At 42.1% G+C, this 25286-nt stretch overlaps 1 protein-coding gene across 3 annotated transcripts in view; it reads right to left on the reverse strand.

Moving 5' to 3' along the window:
- SH3RF3 (SH3 domain containing ring finger 3) overlaps positions 1–25286 on the reverse strand; it is a 376320-nt gene that overhangs the window by 22085 nt on the left and 328949 nt on the right. For 2 of the 3 annotated variants that reach the window (XM_074964345.1, XM_074964354.1), the window contains exon 8: positions 17760–18094. In XM_074964345.1, the coding sequence (XP_074820446.1) occupies positions 17760–18094 (335 nt within the window). The remainder of the gene's footprint in view (positions 1–17759; positions 18095–25286) is intronic. The other variant, XM_074964363.1, reaches the window with a different exon arrangement.

The raw sequence follows: 25286 nt of genomic DNA on the forward strand, positions 1-25286 counted from the left end.
AGTCGACAAGAGAAACTCTCCTGTCAAGCCAGTGCAGTGTAGACACCGCAATAAGTCGACCTAAGGTACGTCGACTCCAGCTACGTTATTCACTCATGGAGTTGCGTAACTTAGGTTGACTTAGCCCCATAGTGTAGACCTGCCCATAGACTCAGAGCTGTCTGGGGCAGGACTGTCTTTGTTACATGTCTGTATAGAGCCTCAGACAATGGGGGTACTGACACTGGACTGGGGTTCCCTGGTGCAACCATTATACAAATAATTAATAATATGTCTACACATTGCACTCGCAGCACTTCTAACAACACTTCTCTTTATCCAGCAACCTAATCTGCTAATACCAAAGAGTGCAACATGAACTCAGTTCAAACTCTGATAACTTCAATTAATAACAGAAACTGGTAATTTAAAAAAAAAACATTCTACAATAAAACAGTAAACCTCAAATGCTACTGTTGAATAGCGAAGATTCTGCTTAAATAGTTCATATCTTAAACAAGATACAAGTCCCACAAAAAATACAAAGTACTGCCATCCTGGAACAGAAATGACAGATTTAGGCTATTTTGTCTCCAATGCATCACAGGCAGGTATAAATGCTTCTACTACAATCATACAACAGGAGCAGGAGGAGATTTCTTCTGGACCCCAGCTGCTGATTACCTGAAGCAATTTGCCTTGAAGAAGCAGGAGCTTACCATTTTTATATTAGCTACTATATAGTCTAAATGCAAATGCTGTTCTTATTCATAACAAAATGTTCAATCCTGTTTCCATTATGGTTATTTTTGATTTTGTCTCTCTTAACTAAGATACAACAGCAACATGCCAGCTTTGTGAAATAAAGTATCTAAACAGCGACATTCTATTCAATTCTATTGGCTCTTAGGCCACTGTCATCACTGTTGCATCTGTGCACCTCCCAGCAGTGCATTAAGCACTGAGCCAACACATCTGCCATATATTTGTTCTCTCATTCGCCTCCCAGTGAGAGAAGTGTGTGCACTGGAGTATTTTGTTTTGGATTCTTTTTCCCCTCACGGTAGAACATTTGTATAAGTATATGACCTGCACACAGGGAAGAAAAGAATGAGCAATGGGAGGCACTTGGGTACTAGATACCACTTACAGCAAAAGCTTTATGGTGTACAGGTATGTGTGCGTTCCAGAAATTTCTGGAAAGTATGGCATTTGGTCTTGTAGCACATATCAGGCATTTATACCACAAGGCAACAGTACCTGATGTGTTCAGGAACTGAGGAATCATTTTGTTTAGTACATTTGTTCTAATGCAAACTACAACTGAATAAAATTTAAATGTGACCAGAAACTGTTAAAAAGCAAATGCATAAAACTATCCAAAATCATTATTACTTATTACACTTATGTATAAGGTGCTACTCATCATGGCACCTGGACACAATCTGCACAGGTTAGAACAATGCCGAGCAAATCTCCCCAAAACAGGGAGGATCCGCTTTGTTGTCCTCTATGAATTTCTTCTGAGAGTAGTTGTCATGGAGAGGCTTAAGAGAAGATGCAGTGACAGCAGGAACTGGGGCCTTTAAGGCTTTAAAGACAGTGAGCAGCAACATTAATTTCACCTGAAGTGAACTGGCAGCAAGTACAGAGCACATGTGTAATATTCTTTTACATCAGCTGTATTTTCATCTACAATTATAGAAGCTTCTGAATATCCATCAAGGTTAGCCCTAGGATGGCCAAAACCTGCTTCTGAGAGACAGGAGTGAAACCTCTTGGCTGAAGATGAAAGAAGACATTTCTGGTCACTGCTGCCACTTGGAAGTCCAAGAGCAAGTCCCAGTACAGGAGTGGGCAAACTTTGGCCCGGGGGCCGCATCCAGCCCTCCAGATGTTTTGATCAGTCTCTCAAGCTCCCGCCAGGGAGCGGGATCGGGGGCTTGCCCTGCTCCGGCGCTCCAGCTGGGGAGTGGGGTCAGGGACTTGCCCCACTCTGTGTGGCTCCTGGAAGCAGCAGCATGTCCCACCTCTGGCTCCTACATGTAGGGGCAGCCAGGGGGCTCCGCACGCTGCCCCTGCCCCAAGTGCTGCGTTTGCAGCTCCCATTGGCTGGGAACCATGGCCAATGGGAGCTGCAGGGGCGATGCCTGCGGACAGGGCAGCATGCAGAGCTGCCTGGCCACGCCTTTGCATAGGAGCTGCAAGGCAGACATGCCACTGCTTGAGGTAAGTGCCGCCCAGAGCTTGCACCCCTGACCCCCTCCCACGCCCCAGTCCCCTGCCCTGATCCCCCTCCCACCCTCTGAATACCTCAGTCACAGCCCAGAGCCCCCTCCTACACCCCCAACCCCTCATCCCCAGCCCCACCCCAGAGCCTGCACCCCCAGCTGGAGCCATCACACCCCCCCCATATCCCAACCCTCTGCCCCAGCCAGGAGCCCCCTCTTGTACTCAGAACTCCTCATTTCTGGCCTCACCCCAGAGCCCGCACTCCCAGCCGGAGCCCACACACCAACCCCCAATTTCCTGAGCAGTCGTGACCCGCCATACAATTTCCATACTGAGATGTGGCTCTTGGGCCAAAAAGTTTGCCCACTCCTGGTCTAGTAAGTTCTCAACATTGTGAAAGACATTAATGATAAGCAAACAAATACCCTCAGTGGCCCAAGTCCTGCAAAGTTTTATGCACATGCTTAACTTTCAGTTGATCCAAAGGGACTATTTAGGCTTTTTCTATACACAGAAACTGTACCATTTTAACTTTAAATTGTTTTTTTAACTGATTTAGTTAAACTGGGGCAAGACCCTTTGTGAACACACTTATGGTGTTTTAAGAGTGACTTATTTTAATTACACAACCTGCTGTAGTCTAAATTCACAACTTAAATGTGGGCTGGGGAGGGACGAGACTTTCCCTTCCCCTGCATGGGCCGCTCCCAGGGCGGGTCAGACCCACCCCTGGGAACCTCCCCTGGCTGCAGGAAGCTCCACGGCTGCTGGCTGGGAGCCCATCTCTGAAGGCAGAGCTGTTGCAAGCAGCAGCGCAGAAGTGAGGGTGGGGCATGGTATAGTATTGCCACCCTTACTTCAGAGCTGCTGCTGGTGCTACCTTCAGAGTTGGGTGCCCGGCCAGCAGCCACTGCTCTCCAGCCACCCAGCTCTAAAGGCAGCACCACTGCCAGCAACAGTGCGGAAATAAGGGTGGCAATATTGCATCCCCATTACAGGAGCCTTGAGATCACCCCCCACAAACTCCTTTTGGGTTGGAACCCCCACAGTTAACCCACCATGAAATTTCAGATTTAAATATCTGAAACCATGAAAGTAATGATTTTTAAAATCCTATGATCGTGAAATTTTCCCAAATAGACTGTGAATGTGGTTGGGCCCTAAACATTGTATATAAACTACATGGGGTGTTTTACCAGCAAAAGGTCTCTGAGGACTTGAGAGGAGGCAGGAGTGAGTGGGCCCTGCCACACCTCTTACATGCTTAAACTTAAACACGTGCGTACATCTTGCAGGATTGTGGTTTTAGGGCTTGTCTACACAGGGACACTCAGGAAAATTAATCCAAATTAATTTTTTAAGTGGATTAGTTAATCCATATTAAACACCTATGTGAACATCCTCATTCAGAAGTAAAGTGGTCTTAATTTGGTTTAGTTTAATTCACTTTGGAAGTGAATTAAGACAACCAAATTAAGGCCACTTTAATTCTGAATGAAGTTGTTCACACAGGGGTTTAATGCAAATTAACTAATCCACTTCAAATTCACACCTTTAGTTAATTCAGATTAATTTCCTGGATGCCCCTTGCAGACAAATCCTTAGTCTGCTCCAATTCTTCAAAATGCTTCCCCTGCTAACCCACAGCACCACTCTTTTCCAGACTGAGTTTAAGCCTGCCATTAGAATAGATGGGTTTACATTTAAAAACTGCTCTTAAAACTTTTTTTTTAAAAGTTGGAAAATCAAATGCTCCTCTGTGTCTGGCCAACACATAGGTTCTGTATTTCCCCACCACAGCAGATGCCATCATGATTATCTGAAACTGCTTGTGGAATTTGGCCCCCTACAAGCTTTATATATGAGGAATAAACTCTTGTTGGGGAAAACACAGCTCTCTGAAGTCAGCTAAAATGGTCTACCAGTTCCACTTTAAAATGTGTTGTAATTTTTAACATATTCACACAGTATATTGTGTTTAATTATTTTCAGCTTCCCAGCCATTCTCTGCCAGTGAGTCCTGCAGATGGCTGTGGTTATGACTTTTCAGAAGAGTGATTATAGTGACCACTGATTTATAATAAACATTTTGAGTTTTACAGTATTAGTTTTCTGTAAATACACACATTAGTGAATCTTTAAGTGACCAAAGTATATTTAAAAAACAAAATGACAATCCGATGGCCTCTGGTTTTACATTTAGCCAGTTTCTAAAAAGTGGGCTTCAGTGTGTTTACTTTAAGCCTGAAGTCCATATGAATTATAGACTGGCTGCAGATATTGCATCTAACAACATACATTTTCTTTGCTATGCTTTAAAAATGTGTAAAGATGATTTTTGCCCAAGAAGTATTTTTAAATGCTTGATTTGGAAACCCTTACTCATTGCTGAGTAGCAACTCATACTGAAGCAAATCCCATTGACGTCAGCAGCACTGCTCCTGGGTAAATGCTAGTAGCATGAATAAGGGCTGCAGAATTCAGCCCACAGAACCCGATCCAGAGTCTGCTGAAGTCAATGGGAAATATTTCCACTGGCTTCAATGGGCTTTGGAGCAAGCCCTAAATCTACCGAACAGCTCTGTTCATATGCTGAGAGGCAGGAAAAGGAAAGCATGTGTGTGGGGTGGGGGTATAATCATTACTGTGATGACGAACCTGATTCATCTGTTATATGTAAATGTACCACGTGACTGGTTACAACTTGGTCTGGAAGGAATGACTAGAAACCACATGTTCAGGCAAACAAAAGATATTAAGAGTGCCCCTTGGCTGAGTTTTCCATATGTCAAAATGATAGCTCAGGGCTTTCTAATTCTACTGTTATCACAAAATTAAAAACAAACACAAAAATTTACACTAATGCTCCTATTGTTGTAACTTGGCAATGCTCTCAAGTTCCATGAGGAAACCAGAGGAACACTGCAGAGATCTGCAGCCATGTTTCATAATACGCTGTCACAAGACTGATGTTTACCTTCTGGCAGAAAGTGCATTTTCAGTCCATTTGTATAATTCTTTTAGCAGTGTTTATGTAGTCTTTTTATGCCTATAGTTATTCCTGATGTTTTAATCCTCATACTATAAGTTACTGCAGAGGACACCAGGAAAAATTTGTGTGTGAACCACGTTCACTGAAAAGCAGATTGCAACCAGTTTTTACAGTGAAGCAAACTTCAGACTTGATGCCAGAAACCAAGTGTACCCAAGTACACTTGTTATGGCATCTGGAATATCTGCTATACATCAATGACCACCCAGTCCTGTCTCAACTCACAGTTGCTGAAAGTCAGCTGGCTCATATGTTCTTAGGGTAAGTCAAGTCAAGGCAAGTCAAGTAAGTCAACCTAGTTTGCTCTAGCACTTTGTGGGAATGTGAGGTGGTCATGGAGCCACCAATACTGACATATTACAGATTCTTTTCAGAGATGGATTTGATTTGTTTTTCAATGTGTGATGTTTTAGTATGTTCTGCACTTGGAATTAATCTATCTGGAATTTGCTAGGTTGATTATCCTCTGGAAGGCGGAGGGGTTTGCCACCTTATGGTGTGTGCATCACAGATCAGAAAACAGAGGGCAGGGCAAGATCACAGATGCAGAGCTCATACTGCATTCTTTTACCTCTGTACAGGAATTGTGAGATCAACAGTCTTAGCAATTAGGAGCTACAATCGGCTCACATCATCATCTATAGGGAGACAAGGGAGTATGTATCGGGTTTGTGGCAGACTGGTACCAGTGCCCGGGACATGGGCAGTCTGGCCTGGTTGAACAGCACTGTGTTCAGGAACCAGAGGCTAACAGACAGGTCTGAAGTCAGGAGCTATGTCTCAGAGTCAAAAGTTGGAGCCAGGGTCAGACAGAAAACACGAACCCAAGTCAATGGTCAGCACTGAGTTGTAAGCTAAAGAGCCATAGCCTAAGTTCAGAGCCGGAGCAGTCAGAAACCAGGGCAACAGGGTTCAGGGACCAGGGCTGGAGCAGGAGCCAGGAACAGGGCAAGGTCAAAGTCAGGAACTGGGGATAAAGCCAGGAGTCAGACAGCATAAAGCAGGGTCTGGAGCAGCAGCAAGCGAGGCTCCACAGTGTTGCACAGACAACTTCCTGTGTCTCTTTCCCGCTTAAATAGTGGATCCAGCCCAATCAGGGACTCCGGAGCTCCTCCACTCAAGCTGCTGTGGGCAGTGCCTTTAGTGGAGGATAAGGCCTTAGAGCTCCCAATTCTCCAGTCACTAGTAGAACCATCAGGTAGTGGTGTGGATGCAGCAGTGGCCCGAGTGCCCATGGGACCAGGTTCAGAACTGGTGGATCCTTACAGTGGGCTGCATCTGTGATGGGCTGCTGAGACAGGGAGTGCTGAGCTTTGGGGGTAGACCTGGGAAGCTGGATAGATGCTCAGGAAGGATATAATGGAAAACAGGATCAATGGAGGGGCTGAGGCTGCTCCTCTCTCATGCTAGCTGAGTGTGCTCCACAACTTTGCTGAGAGCTGCTGTGACGTGAGTGTCCCTTTGCATGGGAGAGGTGGGTATCTTAATTTACATCACCCTTCTGCCACTTACCTGCCTGTGGTGGGGTTTTCACCCTACACTAGCCTAGAAGAAGTAAATGGGGCTGAGAAGGGGCCAATTAAGTGAACAGGCCAACCCTGAGGGAATTAGATGGCCTAAGTAACCCCAAATCGATGATGGAACCCAGAGGAGAAGGAACAGGCGGGGCTAGTACAAAGCCAACAAGTTGGCTGCAGAAAAAGATGGCAGAAGGGGCCTGCAGTGTGGAAGGCTGCAGTCACTCTCTGGACACTACAGAGGGAAAGAAGGAAACCCAGAGAGAGAGAGAGAAGCAGCCCTGGGATCCAGGCTCTGAAGGAAGGGTTTACCCAGAAGGGTGGTGGAGTGGAAGCCTGAGAGAAGCGGAGTAGGAAACATCTCAGGGAAACAGCGTCAAGAAGGGATGTTGCAGAGCTTGGCTGCTGATCAGAGTCCCTGAGCTGGAACCCTGAGTAGAGGGTGCGCCTGCGTTCTCTTACCAGCCACTGGGGAAGTGGTACAATCAAAGCAGTGGATTTGAAGGATGGTTTGTCCTGTGGGACTTTGATATCCCAAAAAGGGGGTGGGGGGGAAACAGTGACCAGGCCGGAGAGCCAAGCCACAAAGAGGGAGCACCCCATGCCAAGAAGAGAGAGCACCCTGAGTCACAGAAAGAGGCTGTGTGGCACACACATGAGCAACAAAAGGGGATGTTGGATCTGGAAGCAGTTAATCCCTAGAGTAGCCAAGTGGAGGCATCCTACCAGTGAGTGAGCAATGAGCACCCTGGGACAATGCCTCCATACAGATATGTCCATTCCCCCCGCCACCCATAAAGAGCATTTAGGCTCCTTCTACCACATCACCATTTCATTTTCACCCACTGACCCCATCTGAGAGCATATGTTTCACTGAAATATCTGATGGTGTGTGCTACACCACTACACCTTCAAGCCCAATTTGATTATTTTTTGATGCATGTCATAGAATCATAGGACTGGAAGGGACCTCGAGAGGTCTTCTAGTCCAGTCCCCTGCACTCAAGGCAGGACTAAGTATTATCTAGACCATCCCTGACAGGTGTTTGTCCAATCTGCTCTTAAAAATCTCCAATGATGGAGATTCCACAACCTCCCTAGGCAATTTATTCCACTGCTTAACCACCCTGACAGTTAGGAAGCTTTTCCTAATGTCCTACTTGAACTCCCCTTGTTGCAGTTTAAGCCCATTGCTTCTTGTCCTATCCTCAGAGGTTAAGAACAATTTTTCTCCCTCCACCTTGTAACAATCTTTTATGTACTTGAAAACTGTTATCATGTCCCCTCTCAGTCTTCTCTTCTCCAGACTAAAGACCTTCAATCATTTTTGTTGCTCTTCTCTGGACTTTCTCCAATTTGTCCACATCTTTTCAGCTGAGGTCTTGTCAGTGTGGAGTAGAGCAGAAGAATTACTTCTAGTGTCTTGCTTACAACTCTCCTGATAATACATCCCAGAATGCTGTTTGCTTTTTTTTTGCAACAGTTTTACACTGTTCACTCATATATAGCTTGTGATCCACTACAACCCTCAGATCCCTTTCCACAGTATCCTTCCTAGGCAGTCATTTCCTATTTTGTATGTGTGCAACTGATTGTTCCTTCCTAAGTGGAGTATGATGCATTTGTCCTTACTAAATTTCATCTTATTTACTTCAGACTACTACTCTAGATTATCCAGATCATTTTGAATTTTAATTGTATCCTCCAAAACACTTACAACCCCTCGCAGCTTGGTACAGTCCACAAACTTTATGAGTGTACTCTCTATGACAACCATTATCTAAACCATTTATGAAGATATTGAACAGAACCGGACCCATAACTGATCCCTGTGGGACCTCACTCGATATGCACTTCCAGCTTGACTGTGAACCGCTAATAACTACTTTCTAGGAAAGGTTTTCCAACCAGTTATGCACCCACCTTATTGGAGCTCCATCTAGGTTGTATTTCCCTAGTTTGTTTATGAGAAGGTCGTGTGAGACAGTATCAAAAGACTTACTAAAGTCAAGATATACCACATCTTCTGCTTCCCCCCATCCACAAGGCGTTACCCTGTCAAAGAAAGCTATTAGCTTGGTTTGTCACCATTTGTTTTTGACAAATCCAGGGTGACTGTTACATATCACCTTATTATCTTCTAGGTGTTTGCAAATTGATTGCTTAATTATTTGCTTCATTATCTTTCTGGGTACAGAAGTTAAGCTGACTGGTCTGTAATTCCCCGGGTTGTCCTTATTTCCCTTTTTAGAGATTGGCACTCTATTTGCCCTTTTCCAGTCCTCTGGAATCTCTCCCATCTTCCATGATTTTTCAGAGATAATTGCTAATGGCTCCGATATCTCCTCAGCTCCTTGAGTATTCTAGGAGGTATTTCATCAGGCCCTGGTGACTTGAAGACATCTAACTTGTCTAAGTAATTTTAACTTGTTCTTTCCTTATTTTAGACGCTGATCCTGTCGCATTTTCATTGGCATTCACTATGTTAGATGTCCAATCGCCACCAACCTTCTTGGTGAAAACCAAAACAAAAAAGTCATTTTGCACTTCTGCCAGTTCCACATTTTCTGTTATTGTTCCTCCCCCCTCTTCTTCTTCTTCCTCCTGCTTCTAATGTATTTGTAGAATGTTTTCTTATGTTTCTAGCTAGTTTAATCTCTTTTTTTTTTGCCTTGGCTTTTCTAATTTTGTCCCTGCATACTCGTGTTATTTGTTTATATTCATTCTTCGTAATTTGATCTAGTTTCCACTTTTTGTAGGACTCTTTTTTGAGTTTCAGATCACTGAAGATCTCCTGGTTAAGCCAGGGTGGTCTCTTCCCATACTTCCTATCTTTCCTATGCAGTGGGATAGTTTGCTCTTGGCTCTTAATAACGTCTCTTTGAAAAACTGCCAACTCTCTCAAACTGCTTTTCCCCTTAGACTTGCTTCCCATGGGATCTTACCATGTCCAATCGCCACCAACCTTCTTGGTGAAAACCAAAACAAAAAAGTCATTTTGCACTTCTGCCAGTTCCACATTTTCTGTTATTGTTCCTCCCCCCTCTTCTTCTTCTTCCTCCTGCTTCTAATGTATTTGTAGAATGTTTTCTTATGTTTCTAGCTAGTTTAATCTCTTTTTTTTTTGCCTTGGCTTTTCTAATTTTGTCCCTGCATACTCGTGTTATTTGTTTATATTCATTCTTCATAATTTGATCTAGTTTCCACTTTTTGTAGGACTCTTTTTTGAGTTTCAGATCACTGAAGATCTCCTGGTTAAGCCAGGGTGGTCTCTTCCCATACTTCCTATCTTTCCTATGCAGTGGGATAGTTTGCTCTTGGCTCTTAATAACGTCTCTTTGAAAAACTGCCAACTCTCTCAAACTGCTTTTCCCCTTCGACTTGCTTCCCATGGGATCTTACCTACCAACTCCCTGAGTTTGCTAAAGTCTGCTTTCTTGAAATCCATTATCTTTATTTTGCTGTTTTCCCTCCTGCCATTCCTTAGAATTATGAACTTTACCATTTCATCATCACTTTCACCCAAGCTGCCTTCCACTTTCAAATTCTCAGCCAGTTCCTCCCTTTTCGTCAAAATCAAATCTAGAAGAGCCTCTCCCATAGTAGCTTTCTCCACCTTCTGAAATAAAAAATTGTCTCCAATACATTCCAAGAACTTGTTGGATAATCTGTGCCCTGTTGTGTTATTTTCCCAAAAGATGTCTGGGTAGTTGAATTCCCCCATCACCACCAAGTCCTGTGCTTTGGATGATTTTGTTAGTCTGTAGTAGACCCTATCATGATAATACCCTTGTTTTTACCTCTTTTATTTTGTCTCCTATTTCCATCTCAACCTCAGTCCAAGTATATACATTTTTAATATATAAGGCAACACCTCCTCCCTTTTCTCCCTGCCTGTCCTTCCTGCAAATTTGGATCCTATATTTTTTCACATAACATGCACAGTACTTTATCTTTTTCTTTCCAGCACTCCCTTGTGTGCCCTTGTCTTTTGTCAGTTCTTTGGTTTTCCCCCAAGCAAAGCTAAGGATTTAGTAAACAACACAGGCCCTATTCACTATAAAATTAGACCTCTGTAGGTGTGAGCAAAATGCTACGTCTTGGCGTTCACAGAGTGTCATCTTGAAGCCAAAGCATTCTCCATTCACAATTTCTTTGGTTTCACCCCCCCTTATAGCTTGCACTCGGTGGGAAACAACTTTCCTATCCTACAAGAGTTTGAGATTTCAATTTTTTTCCCATCCAAATGTGGGGTGAAAAGTAAATCTACAATTTTTGAGAACCAATAATCCAAACATTTTTTTGGATCCGGTAAATCAAAATATGTTTCAATTTTTACTTTTTATAATTTTAAAACAATTTTTACTGTAAGTTAACTAAAATGTCAAGAGCCATTTTGAATCAAAAATAAAACATTTTGTTTGTCAAAATGGGGCATTTCTACAATTTCAGAACTGTTTTTCAAAAAATTTTCGAATTAGGTTTGTCTAAACCAGCCCTTTCTGGTATTTTCTGTTGGCGGTGGGTGGGTGGGGACATTTTGTTGGAAAATTCCTGAGCAGCTCTACTGATAGCCAAAAAGTACACCACAGAGACGTTAGCGATGATACCAGGAAAATTTCCCTGTGGATATATGAGGGATCCTCTGATTACAATACAGGAAAAATGGGCTTCCAGAGGCCGCTTTGCAGCAAAATCAAGATGCAAAATTTCTGTGGGGCGTTTGAAAGCATTTCATAACATAAAAATCTGAGGAAGAAAAAGAAATTTTGATCAATGGCATACTGCCTTCGACCTAAGCAAAAGAACCCCCACCAGTCAAAAAGACCATCTGTTTTCCTGTAAAGCAGAAGTATGCTATGTTTTGACAGCTGGGGTTCATGCTTTTGGCAGGATTAATTGCCAGCCTGAAAAATATTCATCAGTTGGTTGCCAGTTTTTTTGTCCTTTTGATTGAGCTTTAATGATGGAGGAGAAGGCGCTGGAGAGATCTGAAGCATGAGCTCTCTACCCCAAATCTGCACTCTGTGGCCTGAACTCACACGATTGGAAGAAAAGGCTTCCCTCACGGGCCAAGTTTCTGGTGAATCACTTGATGGTCACAAGATCAGCCTTCTAAAGCGTGGAAAGCTGGAGATCGTTAGTGGTGACTACAGCCCGCTATAGTGCGTTGAAAAGAAATGGATCTTTCACAGGACAGAACTTATTCTTTTAGCTTCTTATATTTTTGATGCAAAACTTGACAATGTTACTACTTTTGTTTTCTACATTCAGAGGAAATCAGACTAGAAGAGGAACTAAAGCGTGGTGCTTTTTTGTAATTTACTTTTTTAGTTTTGCCATGCTTTATTTTTTTTTTGTCTCTCACTTTCTTCTCAGGTGAATGTTTCAAAGCAAAAAAAAAAAAAAAAAATTTGTATCACTTCATCTCTACCAAGATTATTGAATTCCACTTCCAAAAATGTAGTGTTAGTCATATTGAAAGTCCTTAGCTTCTTTTATATTTACTTGTCCCAAAGTGACCTCTATTTTGGTCATTTAATATCTAATAAAGTCAGTGGGAGTTGAAGGTGCTCAGCACCACACAATTCAGACTGACCCTCCACTTTCTGAAAGAAGAATTCAATTTTTTAGTAGATACAAAGTGATAAAAATCCTTTTCACTTTCACACAAGTTAATAATATATGAAAAAGCTGCAAAACAGATTTTAAAACTTAGTCATTGGGAACTGAGGGGGCTCTGACTCTTGTAGGATCAGGTCCTTTATGCAGAATTTTAGTACTATACACTGAACCTATCAGTCTGGTGATTTAGAGTCACAGTTTAAACAGGCAATCTGGATGAAGACTTTTACTATGAAATAAGGAAAAAGACAGTCTAACACTTTCTCTTATTTTACCGAGCCAAATTTTCAAAGGGACTTCTATCCAACCTCCAAATTTGCATCTGTAACTTTGTGAGCATAACTATTTTTGTGCTAAATAACCTGAATTTGTACAAGCAAGTGACACAGGTGAGGAAAAAGACATCTATCCCCTCTATTATCTACACGATTTGTACATGCAAAACTGTAGGTGTTTGTTCAGAGGCTTTTTCTGAAAATCTCGTTACCTTAACACCAATAAACAGCAATATGATATGTTTTCCCCATTCCTGTGATCTGTTTAACAGATTTACGCAGCTCCTGCATAGATTCTAGGAACTCATTTGTTAGTTTTACCCTATTTTAAAGCTGCAAACAGATTTTTTTTCTGCACACTTAGAACAACTGTTTAATTTTGGTTTGCCACTTTTCAAACATTTTTGTACATTCTGGCTGTTAAAGCAAAAAAGAGCCAGTAAAACTTATGATAAATTAACAGGCTACTCACAAGAGCAATCACTTATCCTCAACTTTAGCAGACACGGTGCCAGACGTTTACAGGAATTTAATCAAAATTCTCATCAAAAATGAAATGAGTGGATTTTACAGAAAGTTTAATTAGAGTGGTCAAACCACCCAGTGTGACTTGCTTGATTTGATTAAAGTAATAAGGAGCATGTTTAATGAGAAATGGATTAATTCATTCAAATAAGCGGCTTTATCAGAGGTGCTAAACAGTGTGTGTGGGGGGGGGGCGGCGATATATATTAAATAACAGAACACAGGTCTTTAGTTTCATTCTCTTGCTGAGATCTCTCTCTCATTCAGAAAGTTTAGTAGGGATCACAGCTACAGATCGAGTTAGTAGCTACTTAGTAATTAACTAGATAAGTAACTGAAGAAACTCAGACACAATCTCTACCATAAAATGAAGCAGTTTGCATTCACTTTTATTTTTCGTTATCTTCCCTCTGACCCAGTGACATTTTAGGGAGTCTCTGTTCAATCCACTGGAAAGGGATTTGTTTGGGCACCTGGAGCGGTGATATTTTGTTCCTGGAGCAGAACAGTGTTTACCTATGAACCCCATAATGGCTTGTGATGGGAGGTCTGTGGTGAAACCATTAAGCAGGAAACTACAATTCCCCACTGCCCCCTCCCCACTGAACATCTTCTTTCCCCTGGCTAGGTAGAAGGAAAGACCCTGGCCCAGGAAATGACAAGGCACTTCTGACAAGGGAAAATGATTCCCATTAGCCACATTCCCCCTGCACTTCCCTTTTACCTGGCCATGTAAGAGGAAGGACCTGACCCAGAAAGTGATTGGGCACTCTCGGGAAACAGCAGTCACCTGGTGAGCCAGAAGCTGGAAAGCAGCCAGTTGCAGGGACCTCCCAGGAAATGCATGCAGAGCTGCATGTGGAACAGGCTGCTGGACATGACAGCTGGGTGCAAGTCTGTATGAGGAATATGAGTAGAGGTCTACTTGAATTGTAGGGGTCTACTTAAATTCCATGCCACCTTTACTTCTCTTCTGCTGCTGCTGGCTGGCAGTGCTGCCTTCGGAGATGGGCACCTGGGCAGCAGCCACTGCCCTGCCTTCAGAGCTGGGTGGCTGGAGACCAGATTTCATGGTCCATGATGCAATTTTCATGGCTGCGAATTTGGTAGACCCCCTTCCTCATGAGGGAGTAGCGGTAGCTGGGCAGGGAGCAAGTGCAAAGGGGCCCCAGGGAGAGACACACCATTAAGCGATTCTGGCCTGGAAACCCACAAACTCCCATTTCCTTGAACAGAGACTGGATTGGAGAGGGCACCCCAGGCTATAGGTCTGAAGAGCCCTAATTCTTGATTGGGCTGCCACAGAAGGCCCAACCAGAACCGCTATTGCTCATCTTGAACTGTAACTGGTTAACCCTCTGTACCCAGGGTATTTGCCAGCTTCTCTTTTCCGGCCAGCCCTAGTAAAATACCCTTTCACTTCGCCTAGGTCTAGCTGCTGAAGCACTTTCAGGGCTTGCCTGAGTCGTGGTACATCTGGCAGGCTACTGGTGCCTGAGGGGTTTGGTGTCCTACAGCACTGAGCAACTATGATAATTACAGGGCTTTCTCCCCCATCTGGCTTTAGCTGACCCTCTTCCCTGGTGTGTATCATGTGTCCCTCTCCCTGTCCTTTGCCCAGACTTCATAACTCCCACTGTGCCCCTCATCCTCTTGTTCTACCCCTTTGCTTCCACCCCTCCTGCTGTTCTGTGCAGTGACTCCTGTTAAACCTCTCAACTTCCACTATTGGCCTGTCTCTCCTCTTGGGCCTCCCATACATTGTTGCCTCTTTGATTTCTGTTCTACTTGCTTCCCTTTATTCTGCCCCCAACCTGGTATTCCTGTGGTGTCTCCCCTGCTTCAGGGAGGGATCCGTTAGTCCTAGGGGAGAGAAATGTGGGAGAAGCTGTAAGGCTGAAGGAAGACTGCAATTGCACAGTTAACTTGAACCCCTGCAATGGGCCAAATTCTGCCTTCTGACCTGCGAGTAGCTCCCAGGAAGTCAATGGATGTTCGACTCCTTTGAAAATCAGTGACCTTCACATAGTGCCTAAATATGAATTTAGTTTCTGAAGTTCGCCAGGTTAGAAAGTTTTGGCCAAGATGTTTCAAAAATAGGTTGAAACAGAGGATTGATGTCTGAGATTTTAAAAGCTGTCCCTGGGGATTAAATGTAATGGGAGATGAGTGGCTCTATCCCCTGCGCTGCTCTGAAAAACTCAACCTTGGGGATTACTTTTGCTGCCTCCCTTTAAACCACAATGAGATGGTCTCACAACAAAATCTGAGGATGTCTGGACTGTGCTCATATCTGAACTGTATGACTGACCTCTGTCTCTATCCAGACCTGAATCTCAACTTTGTGGCTCAGGCTCTTCTCTAGTAACAGGTGGCTTTAAATTTGTTACTAGCCTAAATCTCAATTTCCTAAAAATTCTATTCAGATTTTATTCTGATTGTGCAGAGAATAGGTGCATAGCTTGGACTGGACAAGCTTCAATCACTGCTTCTAAGAAGAGGGGATAAGATAAGAATGAAATGCAATATGAATAGGTTTGGGGTCTATTGCTCAATTCACATGACAGTTATATGCCTGTCTTTCCCTCAGAAGGAGAAGAACAAGCCTCTAAGATTCCAATTTACCATTTTAATAATCACTTCCTCTTCCACACTTTTTTGCAAGGACTATCAGTTTTCAGGAATACTTTGCATTTCTGAAATATGTAGTTAGTTTATTGATTATTGTCCGTAAAGATCAAATAACCATATGGCTTTTATTTTCCCTCAGACAAAGTCAATAACTTTAAGATTTATATGTTTGGATGAATTTACAAATATTTTAGAAAACAACACAGTATAACTGGGCCTGTGTAGTTTTAATGTGGAATCTTACTAGAAATGTATCAACAAAAATGTATGGACATTTGGATTCCTTTTTGAGCTTTTTAAAAAAATACCAAAATCCCACTGCATTAGGTCCTGATGAGGAACACATTTCTGAGGCAACATAGATCTTCCACTAAATTTGCCAATATACTGTAGATTTTCTTTCCCTTACAAAAGTAGTAACTCGGGTTGCAAGTAAAAAAGTATTATACCGGTCATGTATCATGGAACATTCAGTGTTAGTTGGGAATTCATTCTTTGGAAACAGATACCTAAATTTCACATCCAGGGAAGAATTCAATGCCCTTCTCTTTATTGAAAGACATCAGGAAGATACTCAAGAGAGAGGATTAAGAGGGGATTTTAAAACTCGCATTCCTCATCTTTGTGAAACTAGTATTTATCTGTGAACCTGAGCACATGTCATATTTACCAAGTTTCCTTCAGCACACTCAGGAGATCTCCAAACATAGCATTATTGTGGATGCAGTAAATGTTTATCCCATGCATGTCTGTCACTATGGAATGACTTAGTGAATTTAGAAAAAAATATATTCTGCAAATCCAGGAGAAAGCTAGACTCCTCACCTCTCATGCTGTTCAAACACAAGCCACAGCTTGCTTCCAGGCAGAGTTTATCAGTAGGCTCTGCTATGGTGTCCAGTGAACAACTCTCAGAGTTGATATATAGGAACTGTTTGCAAAGGGTAAACTCTGGGTGAAAGCAAAATATTTGTTAAGAGTCTAAAAGGCTGAGAATGTTTAAAGCCCTGGCTTTCATTAGCAACACGTTTAAGGAGCAGACATTGAAATATTGTTTCCAATGTTGATTCCTAGAAGCTTGAATCTACAATGTATCAATCACATACTGCAGTGAGTCATATTTAATCCAGTTCTCTGTTTCACTGAACCATGGCAATGCAATTTTCTGAAAGAAATGGAGATGTTTACAGAACTGTTAACAGCTCCTACCATTTACATGTCAGTGTTCTATTATGCTTCCATCACCAGCACCCAAGGCTTGTACCTCATAAAACTTCTTCCATGTAATTAGGCAGATAGTTTCTGACTTGGCCACCTGGTTGTGAAGCCTGTCTCTTCAATAATGTGTTTCTATGCTATTTCAAATCTGTAAGATTCAGACACCGACCATGTAAAGTGCCGGAAGGTAGAAATGTAACAGATTAACAGCAAAATTCATTTCTCATGTGCAAGTGGATAACGCTACAGTATAACCAATGAACAGACTTAAAAAAGTATGAAAATAGTTGTAGATGTGGATGCCCAGTGGTTACATGATGAAATGCTGCTTCTGCCTCTCATAGAAAACCTGGTGAGCAAAAGCATCTCTTGATGTTTGTCCTTTGCTTCCCTTATTTACACGTTGGCATGGGGGACCGTTGACACTTAGAGGATTGTTTCTATATCTTTTTCTATGACAGTGAGCTAGGAAAAACCTTAGTCTATAAATGCAGCAAGCTTGTTAAACATGCGAGTTTGACAGATTAACCAGGGGAAGTATCACATCTCTCCTCACACACACAAGAGGCATTAATCAAAAATATATGGTTTTAGCAAGGATGTTCGGTGGAAACAGAAGAAGAAAATAAGTCAGCTATCATTCAAGATTTTCAAAAAGGCACTCTGCTTCCCCCACTGCTAAATTACACCAGAGAAGGCAATTACCTTTTCATTTTTCCTCTCCTCTGCTTTGCAGGAGGTGTTGGTTGGGCTGGAAGTCACCAAGCTGCTGACTGGCCCATTTCCTGCCTCCCCGTTCAAGTTGGCCGCACTGACATTTGGAGGAGTAATGGCGGCTGCTGCTGAAGTGAGAGGAATGATGGGCCTGGCACACTGTGCTCCAGGAATAACTTGGACAGGGGACTGGTGGACGTGTTGTGGAGAAGCCATGGAGTGTGATCTAACCACAGTGGCTGGGAGACGGGATGGAGAGTTCTGGGTTCTCAGTGGTGAGACAGTTGCCGTGGGCCGCTCTGGTACCTGGGCAGAAGGGTGTGCTACTGAAGAATAACAGGGGGAAAACAAAGCAAAGAATGCAGCTTGTAAGTACTGACACAGGTCAAAGTAACAGATAATTTTATTTACTTTATGATAAACTTACTTTACTCCCTAGTGTTAAACTGTTCACAGGAGAGGTAAAAGTTTGTCTTAACATCAGAATGTATTGTATTGGAAGAAGAGCGGGGTAAAATTTTTCATCCAAACCTATTTTTGCTGAAAAATGCAGATTCAGGTCAACCAAAACATTGTGTGAATTTGTGTCGACTTTGGCCAATTGTTTCAGTCAAAGAAAAGATTTCAGTAATGTCTAAATCAATCATTTTGACATGTATAAAAGTGACACTATTTGGTTTTCTGGGCTAGATTCATAAGGGCACCATTCACAAAAATGAGGAAGTTGTGGTGCTGCCAGCCTCCCTTGAACCCCAACAGCCCCATGCGTAGGGCACTCACTTAGGACATAGGAGGCAGGTTCGCATTCCCACTCTGGAGCAGGGCCTTGAACCCAGGTGAGTGTCCTAACCACCAGGCTATTGGCTATTCTGATGTAGTTTTCTCTCAGTCTATCCTGCTGAAGCTGTTCTACTTTGTATAAAATACCTGAATGGTCATTAGACCCCAGACAGAGAATGAGAGTGACTTTATAGCCCATGGTTAGAGTACTTACCCGGGAATGGGGACAGGTCCCTGCCCCAATAAAAATTTAAGTATTTTATACAAAGTGGAACAGCGTTAAGGGAGAGTGAAAGAAACCTACCGTACTCTAGGATAGCCTGTAGCCCCATTCCCGCATGGGGATTCAAACTTAAATCTCCTGTCTCCCACCTCCCGGGCGAGTGCCCTAGCCACTGGGATTTCAGGTATAAGAGTGTGTGTGGGGAGGATGGGAGACAGCACCACTACCAACAAAAAATATGGGGTTCAGGTTAAACAGATTTTTTTCTCCAATTTTTCAGAACTGCCAGTGAATCAAAAAATCAGTTATGTGGCTCTACCTGAAAGTCTTTCCCTCATATGAAACACACAGTGTTTTAAAATAAAAACCCACAATTCCCACCACATCTTGTAAACAGCTCACTGAGTGTACTGTTGACTTCTACAATCATTGAGTGTCCATGGTATTTACTCTTCAAAGTAAACACGAATATACTCCATTTTAAAAATAAATTCCTACTTCACTCTAATAGTTACTGTTAACTTCTTGATCATTTCTGGAGCTCTCAACTGTTAAACCTATATCAGCGAGGACTAATTTAGATTATTAAAACTGATCTTGTATTTCTGAAATGTGATTTAAAGAAACCAAAAACTGTACTATATTTTAGCCTTAACAAAACGCATCGGCACTTTAAAAAATTTAATAACAAATTACTATGCTGTTCAAGACAAGTCAAGTAGTGCCAATCATTAAAGCACGTTTGAGATCAGCTTTGTTTCTGCCAGGAAAGTCCTAAAGGGACTAAGCAAAATCATTTAGTATTCCTTCCCCAGATAGGTGAACTCCACTTCACCTCAGCAGATCACCACCAAGAACCAGAGAACTACTGCTCATCTATATAATAATAACTACAACACACTGACTATCAATGCCAGATCTCCAAGGATCCAGGAAACTACAGAATGCTTCATGTAGGGGGGAGGGATAGCTCAGTGGTTTGAGCATTGGCCTGCTAAACCCAGGGTTGTGAGTTCAATCCTTGAGGGGGCCATTTGGGATCTGGGGCAAAAATTGGGGATTGGTCCTGCTTTGAGCAGGGGGTTGGACTAGATGACCTCCTGAGGTCCCTTCCTACCCTGATATTCTATGATTCTATGTGTCAAAAAGTAAAGCACAGAGCTCCAGTTTCATTTCCATGCCTAAGTCTTTTCTGATCTCCCGGTGGGTTCATTGCTTTGTACAGTGGAGAAGAATATGCCGGAGTAGGCATTCCCAACACTTAAACAATTCAGTAGTTCTTTTAAAATCCCCTTTCTTAAGAATACTTTTTATGCAGCACTAAAACCAATCTGTGGAGTTCTGTCATGGGATATTACTGAACAGCATTATTCTAGTAAAATTCTAAAAAGGATTTTCTATTCATATCTGTCAGAATAGCACCTGCTCTTATATTGCTAGGGTTTAAAATGGCAAAGGGCATCACCCCCATGCTCAGTGTACAAACTGATCACCATCTGAGGTCATGAAGCAATTCCACCCCTAATCTTATTCCCATGTTATACACACAACACTGGGTGCCTGTTGAGATTTTTTTTAACGTCTTCTTGAAGCATCAGATATTACCCACCTTTGGAAGGCAGTCAACTAGATGGACACCTGTGCTAGATGGACCCCTGATATATTCTAGTACAGCAACTCCTATGTTGGTATGATTCTCTTTCCCAGTTATTCCCCGATCCAACAGAGTTTTTTTTAATCAATGTCGAATTTAGCAATCCACCAAACTGTCACTTATTTGTCTTGAATTTTTTTGTAACCTTGTCCTCTGGGAAGAGTAAGGGTCCACGAATTCAGATTTTCTCCAGGTTGTCATTTTCTTTTTTACTGGCTTCCCTACCTCGATCACCTAACAACATGTAATGAAATATATGGGCCATCTCCAAATGCAGGTTAGAAATGGGTAAAATTGATTTACTCCCACCTAACTCATCCCCTCCCAATCTTTATGTACAAATTGTATTTGTGGGTAGGCTAATCAAGCGGCACACTTGTTTGGGCTTTGTGTAATGTGCAAGCCCTCTACAAGCATAAGGCCAGTGTTCAAGGTCTGAAAATATTGTTACAGCCAGATTGGTTTCCAAGGTGAAATGGTATTTCTATAGATCTCTGGGATAAGAATACAAATGATGGAACTTCATTGCATGCTGCTACCCTCCTCTAGATTTAAGGTTGATTCAATAGTCATACTGACATGCTTTATTTAATACAGGCGCCAGTGTTTCTAGGCTTGAAGGAAACTGACAGTGCCAAAAACAGCAAAAGAAATGGTCGGAGAAGACTCCGCTGTAAGCAAGGCTTCGACAGTCTATTGCTGTCTTTGCTCTGAACATCTGTGGGTTTGGATTGTGCTGTGTCCATCATGCTATTACTTAGCAATGTTCACTGAAGACTGTTTTTGTTCTGGACGGCTCATATTTCATTTTCTGTATATTTCTACATTAGTGGATTTGTGAAAAAATTGATTTGTTATTCACGTATGAGGCAAGCCAACAAGAGCATGACTTGAATATTGTATAATTTTCTTTCATTGGAAGTACCTTTATTTTTTTTAAGACATAGGATTAAGTGTCTTTGCTCTGCAGGGACGAGATGCAGACGAGCTCTGTAGGATTTGGGCTACTGAACAGCAGCCTATTATGGCCATTGTGGATTGGTGAAAGTGAAATTGCACTGGAGTATTCCTTAAGTCAATGTTGGAAATTCTGCAAATTTTCCTCTTTACTCTGTGAGTTACATATTGTGTATGATATATTGTTGTTGTTTTTTCTGAAGTTTCAAAATAAACCTCAAATACCCATGGAAAGTATGAGAAGCACAAAAAATGAAGTGGCAGGAGAACTATTTTTCCTGAGTTATTCTGCTTTCTGACTACTCTGCATGCCAAGATGTTGGAAGGATATTGAGATGTGGTCTCAAAACCACATGGGACAAGGAGAACACAGGGAATGCTGGCAGGTAGCTTCTGAAGGCAGAAGGTAGCTACAAGGATTAGCTGAGAGATGGGAAAGGGAGGGTCTAATGCATCTACCTGGGCTAAAATTATCCTGCAACCACATCCTGTCTTATCTTCATGAGAATACTTCTTTATGGCAGCATGGCCATTTGAAGCAACAGGAGCTGCCTGAAAGGTTCCAGAGAGCCAAAGATATATTATACTGCCAGATCTGTGTAAACTGATGCTAACTTGGTTACTATTACAAGATACATGACATAGTGACATATTTAATGCTACTTTCCAAAAAGCACTTCATTCCTGCCTCCTGAGCCTTCCCAAACCATGAATATGTTTCAAATCATGCATAGTCTAACTACAACAGCTGCTGGTGATTAGACAAGCGATGGAGAGAAAATCTGGAGAACTTGCTGATCTGTTCATCTGAGGAAGAAGTAAGCACTTAGAGAACATTGATAAGGGACGCAAAGGGACACAAGGAGAACACTTTGGCCAGCAGACTTACAGACAGAAGAAAGAAGAAATTGTTTAAATCTATTAGGAACAAAAATAATCATAAAAGAATCATAAGAATGGTACTGGGCCATTGCTAGATGGTAATGGTAAAATTATCAGTAATAATACACAAAAGGAAGACACGTTCAATAGATATCTCTGTTCTGTATTTGGGGGGAAAACGGGTAATGTATGTGATGTTACACCCCATATTCTTCATAGAAATATGGTTATGATATGAATATGGCCTAACTACATATTTTATGCAAGATGCGTCTTGTACGGTTTCATTGGAAAGGTTATGATTTACTGAATGCGATTATCCAGCTTGTATGCATGTATCATTTCTGTATCTAAAGTTAGGCATACTGGCTACGTAACAATTACAACTGTGTGTGTATTTGGGAGACACCCACCAGACAACAGGCCATCAGCTTTGATGGGCCATTAGGAAGAAACAAGAAGACTTTAAAGATACAAATCTCTCTCCTTCCTGAGAGGCGTCCTGGGATGTAGCTGTGACACTACTAGGTCAGGTGGTCCTGCCGCCTGGTACTAAACACTGTCTTGGACTTCTAGTAATTTTCCACCAAAAGGAGAGGGCAGTCAAGACTGGGAAACAAAAGATTCCAGCCTTATGTAAATCTTATTTAAGGCTGGGGAGTAAGGCAAACAGGACTCTTCTCCGTTTCCTTCCTGCCCAAGAAGAAAGTCTGCTAAAAGTACCTGAAGAGACAAATTTCAGAGTAACAGCTGTGTTAGTCTGTATTCGATGAAGTGAGCATCCGATGAATGCATCCGATGAAGTGAGCTGTAGCTCACAAAAGCTTATGCTCAAATAAATTTGTTAGTCTCTAAGGTGCCACATGTACTCCTTTTCTTTTTTCTTAAAGAGACAAAGGAACTGAGCTGTGGGAAAGGCAAGGGCTGAATCCAGACTGAGACAGAGGAGTCTAGTCTGTAAACAGAAATAACTGGAACACTGAGCTAGAAACTGCATCCTGCCTAATTCAACATTTAGGGTGAGAAATTACATTTTGTAACCTGTTTCTTTTGTGAATCAAGCTTAGTTTGAGTGTTTTGTTTTATTTGCTTAGTAATCTGCTTTGTTCTGTTTGTTATCCCTTATGATCACTTAAAATGTACCTTTTATTGTTAATAAACTTATTTCTTGTTTATAACATAAACCCAGTTTGTGCAATCCATATCTGGGGTGGGGGAGGGGAGGGGGGCAAGAAGCTGTGCATATCTCTCTTCACATTGAGGGAGAGGGTGAATTTTTATCAGCTTGTGCTGTGCAGATCTTTCTATACAGAGCACCACAATATTATCTGGGGTTTACCTCTCCACAGTGGGTGTGCACGTGAGTGCTGGGTGAATCCTATCACACAGATCCGACTGCAGTCTGTTTCTGCAGCTGGCTGTGGTCTTGCCTGGGTGTGTGCTGGAAGGGGGCTTGAGAGCCTGGCACAGCAACCCAGTGCAAGGGAAACCCAGGCTGGCAGGGCAGGAGGGATGAGTGGGACCCCAGAACATCAACTGACATCCCAGAAGTGAGGGTCCAACCTGTCACAATGTAGTCATATATAACAACACTTTCTATTCTGCTAGTTTCTTAGGAGGATGATAAACTGTAGCTACTAAAGTTAGACATTTCTAAATCAGCAGGTCCAGATAGCTTGCATCCAAGAATTTTAAAAGAGCTGGGTGAGAAGCTTGCTGGACTGTTAATGCTGGTTTTCAGTAAGTCTTGGAACGCCACAAAAGTTCCAAAAGACTGGAAGAAAGTTAATGTTGTGCCAAGGATAAACAGGATTACCCAGGTAATTATAGGCTGTCAGTCTGACATCAATCCTGGGCAAGATAATGGAGCAGCTGATACAGGACTTGATTAATAAAGAATTAAAGGAGGATAATATAATTAATGCCAATCACCAAGGGTTTATGGAAAATGAATCCTGTCAAACTAACTCAGTATATATTTTATGAGATTACTACCTTTATCAACCAAAGTTGTAGTGTTGATGTACTATACCTAGACTTCAGTGAGGCATTTGACTTGGTACCACATGACATTTTGATTAACAAACTAGAAGATATAAAATTAACATGGCATATACTGTATGGATTAAAAGCTGGCTAACTGATAGGACTCAAAATGTAAATGTAAACAGGGAATCAAAGGTGCTTTTCTAATGGGGATCAGTTCTTGGCTCTACATTATTTAACATTTTTATTAATGACCTGGAAGAAACAAAGTCAGCACTGATACAGTTTGCAGATGGCACAAAAATTGTCAGAATAGTAAATAATGAAGAGGCCAGGTCACTAACACAGAGCAATTTGAATTGCTTGGTAAGCTTGGCTCAAGGAAACAGTATGTATTTTAATATGGCCAAATGTCAGCGTATACATGTAGGAACAAAGAATGTAGGCTATATTTGCACAATGGGGGCCTCTATCCTGGGAAGCAATGACTGTGAAAAAGACTTGGGGGTCACAGTGGTGATCAGCTGAACATGAACTCCCCATGTGATGCTGTGTCCAAAAGCACAAACAGGGAATCTCGAGTAGAAGTATTTGGCAATGGTGCGACCATTGCTAGAATACAGTGTCCCATTTTGGCTGTCCACAATTCAAGAAGGATGTTGATAAATTGGAGAGGGTTCAGAGAAGAGCCACAAGAATGGTTAAAGGATTACAAAACATGCCTTATGGTGACAGACTCAAAGAGCTCAATCTACTTAGTTTAACAAAGAGAAGGTCAAGGAGTGACTTCTTTACAGTCTAAGTAACTACATAGGGAATGAATATTCAATAATGGGCTCTTTAATCTGGCAGAGAAAGGTACAACACGATCCAATGGATGGAAGTTGAAGCTCGACAAATTCAGACTGGAAATGAGTATATTTTTAGTAGTGAGAGTAATTTAGAACAATTTACAAAGGATTGTGGTCGATTCTCCATCACTGGCAATTTTCCAATCAAGACGGGATGTTTTTCTAAAAGATACACTTTAAGAATT

Source organism: Natator depressus, chromosome 1 (assembly GCF_965152275.1).
Source record: "Natator depressus isolate rNatDep1 chromosome 1, rNatDep2.hap1, whole genome shotgun sequence".
In the NCBI taxonomy this organism is placed as follows: domain Eukaryota; kingdom Metazoa; phylum Chordata; order Testudines; family Cheloniidae; genus Natator; species Natator depressus.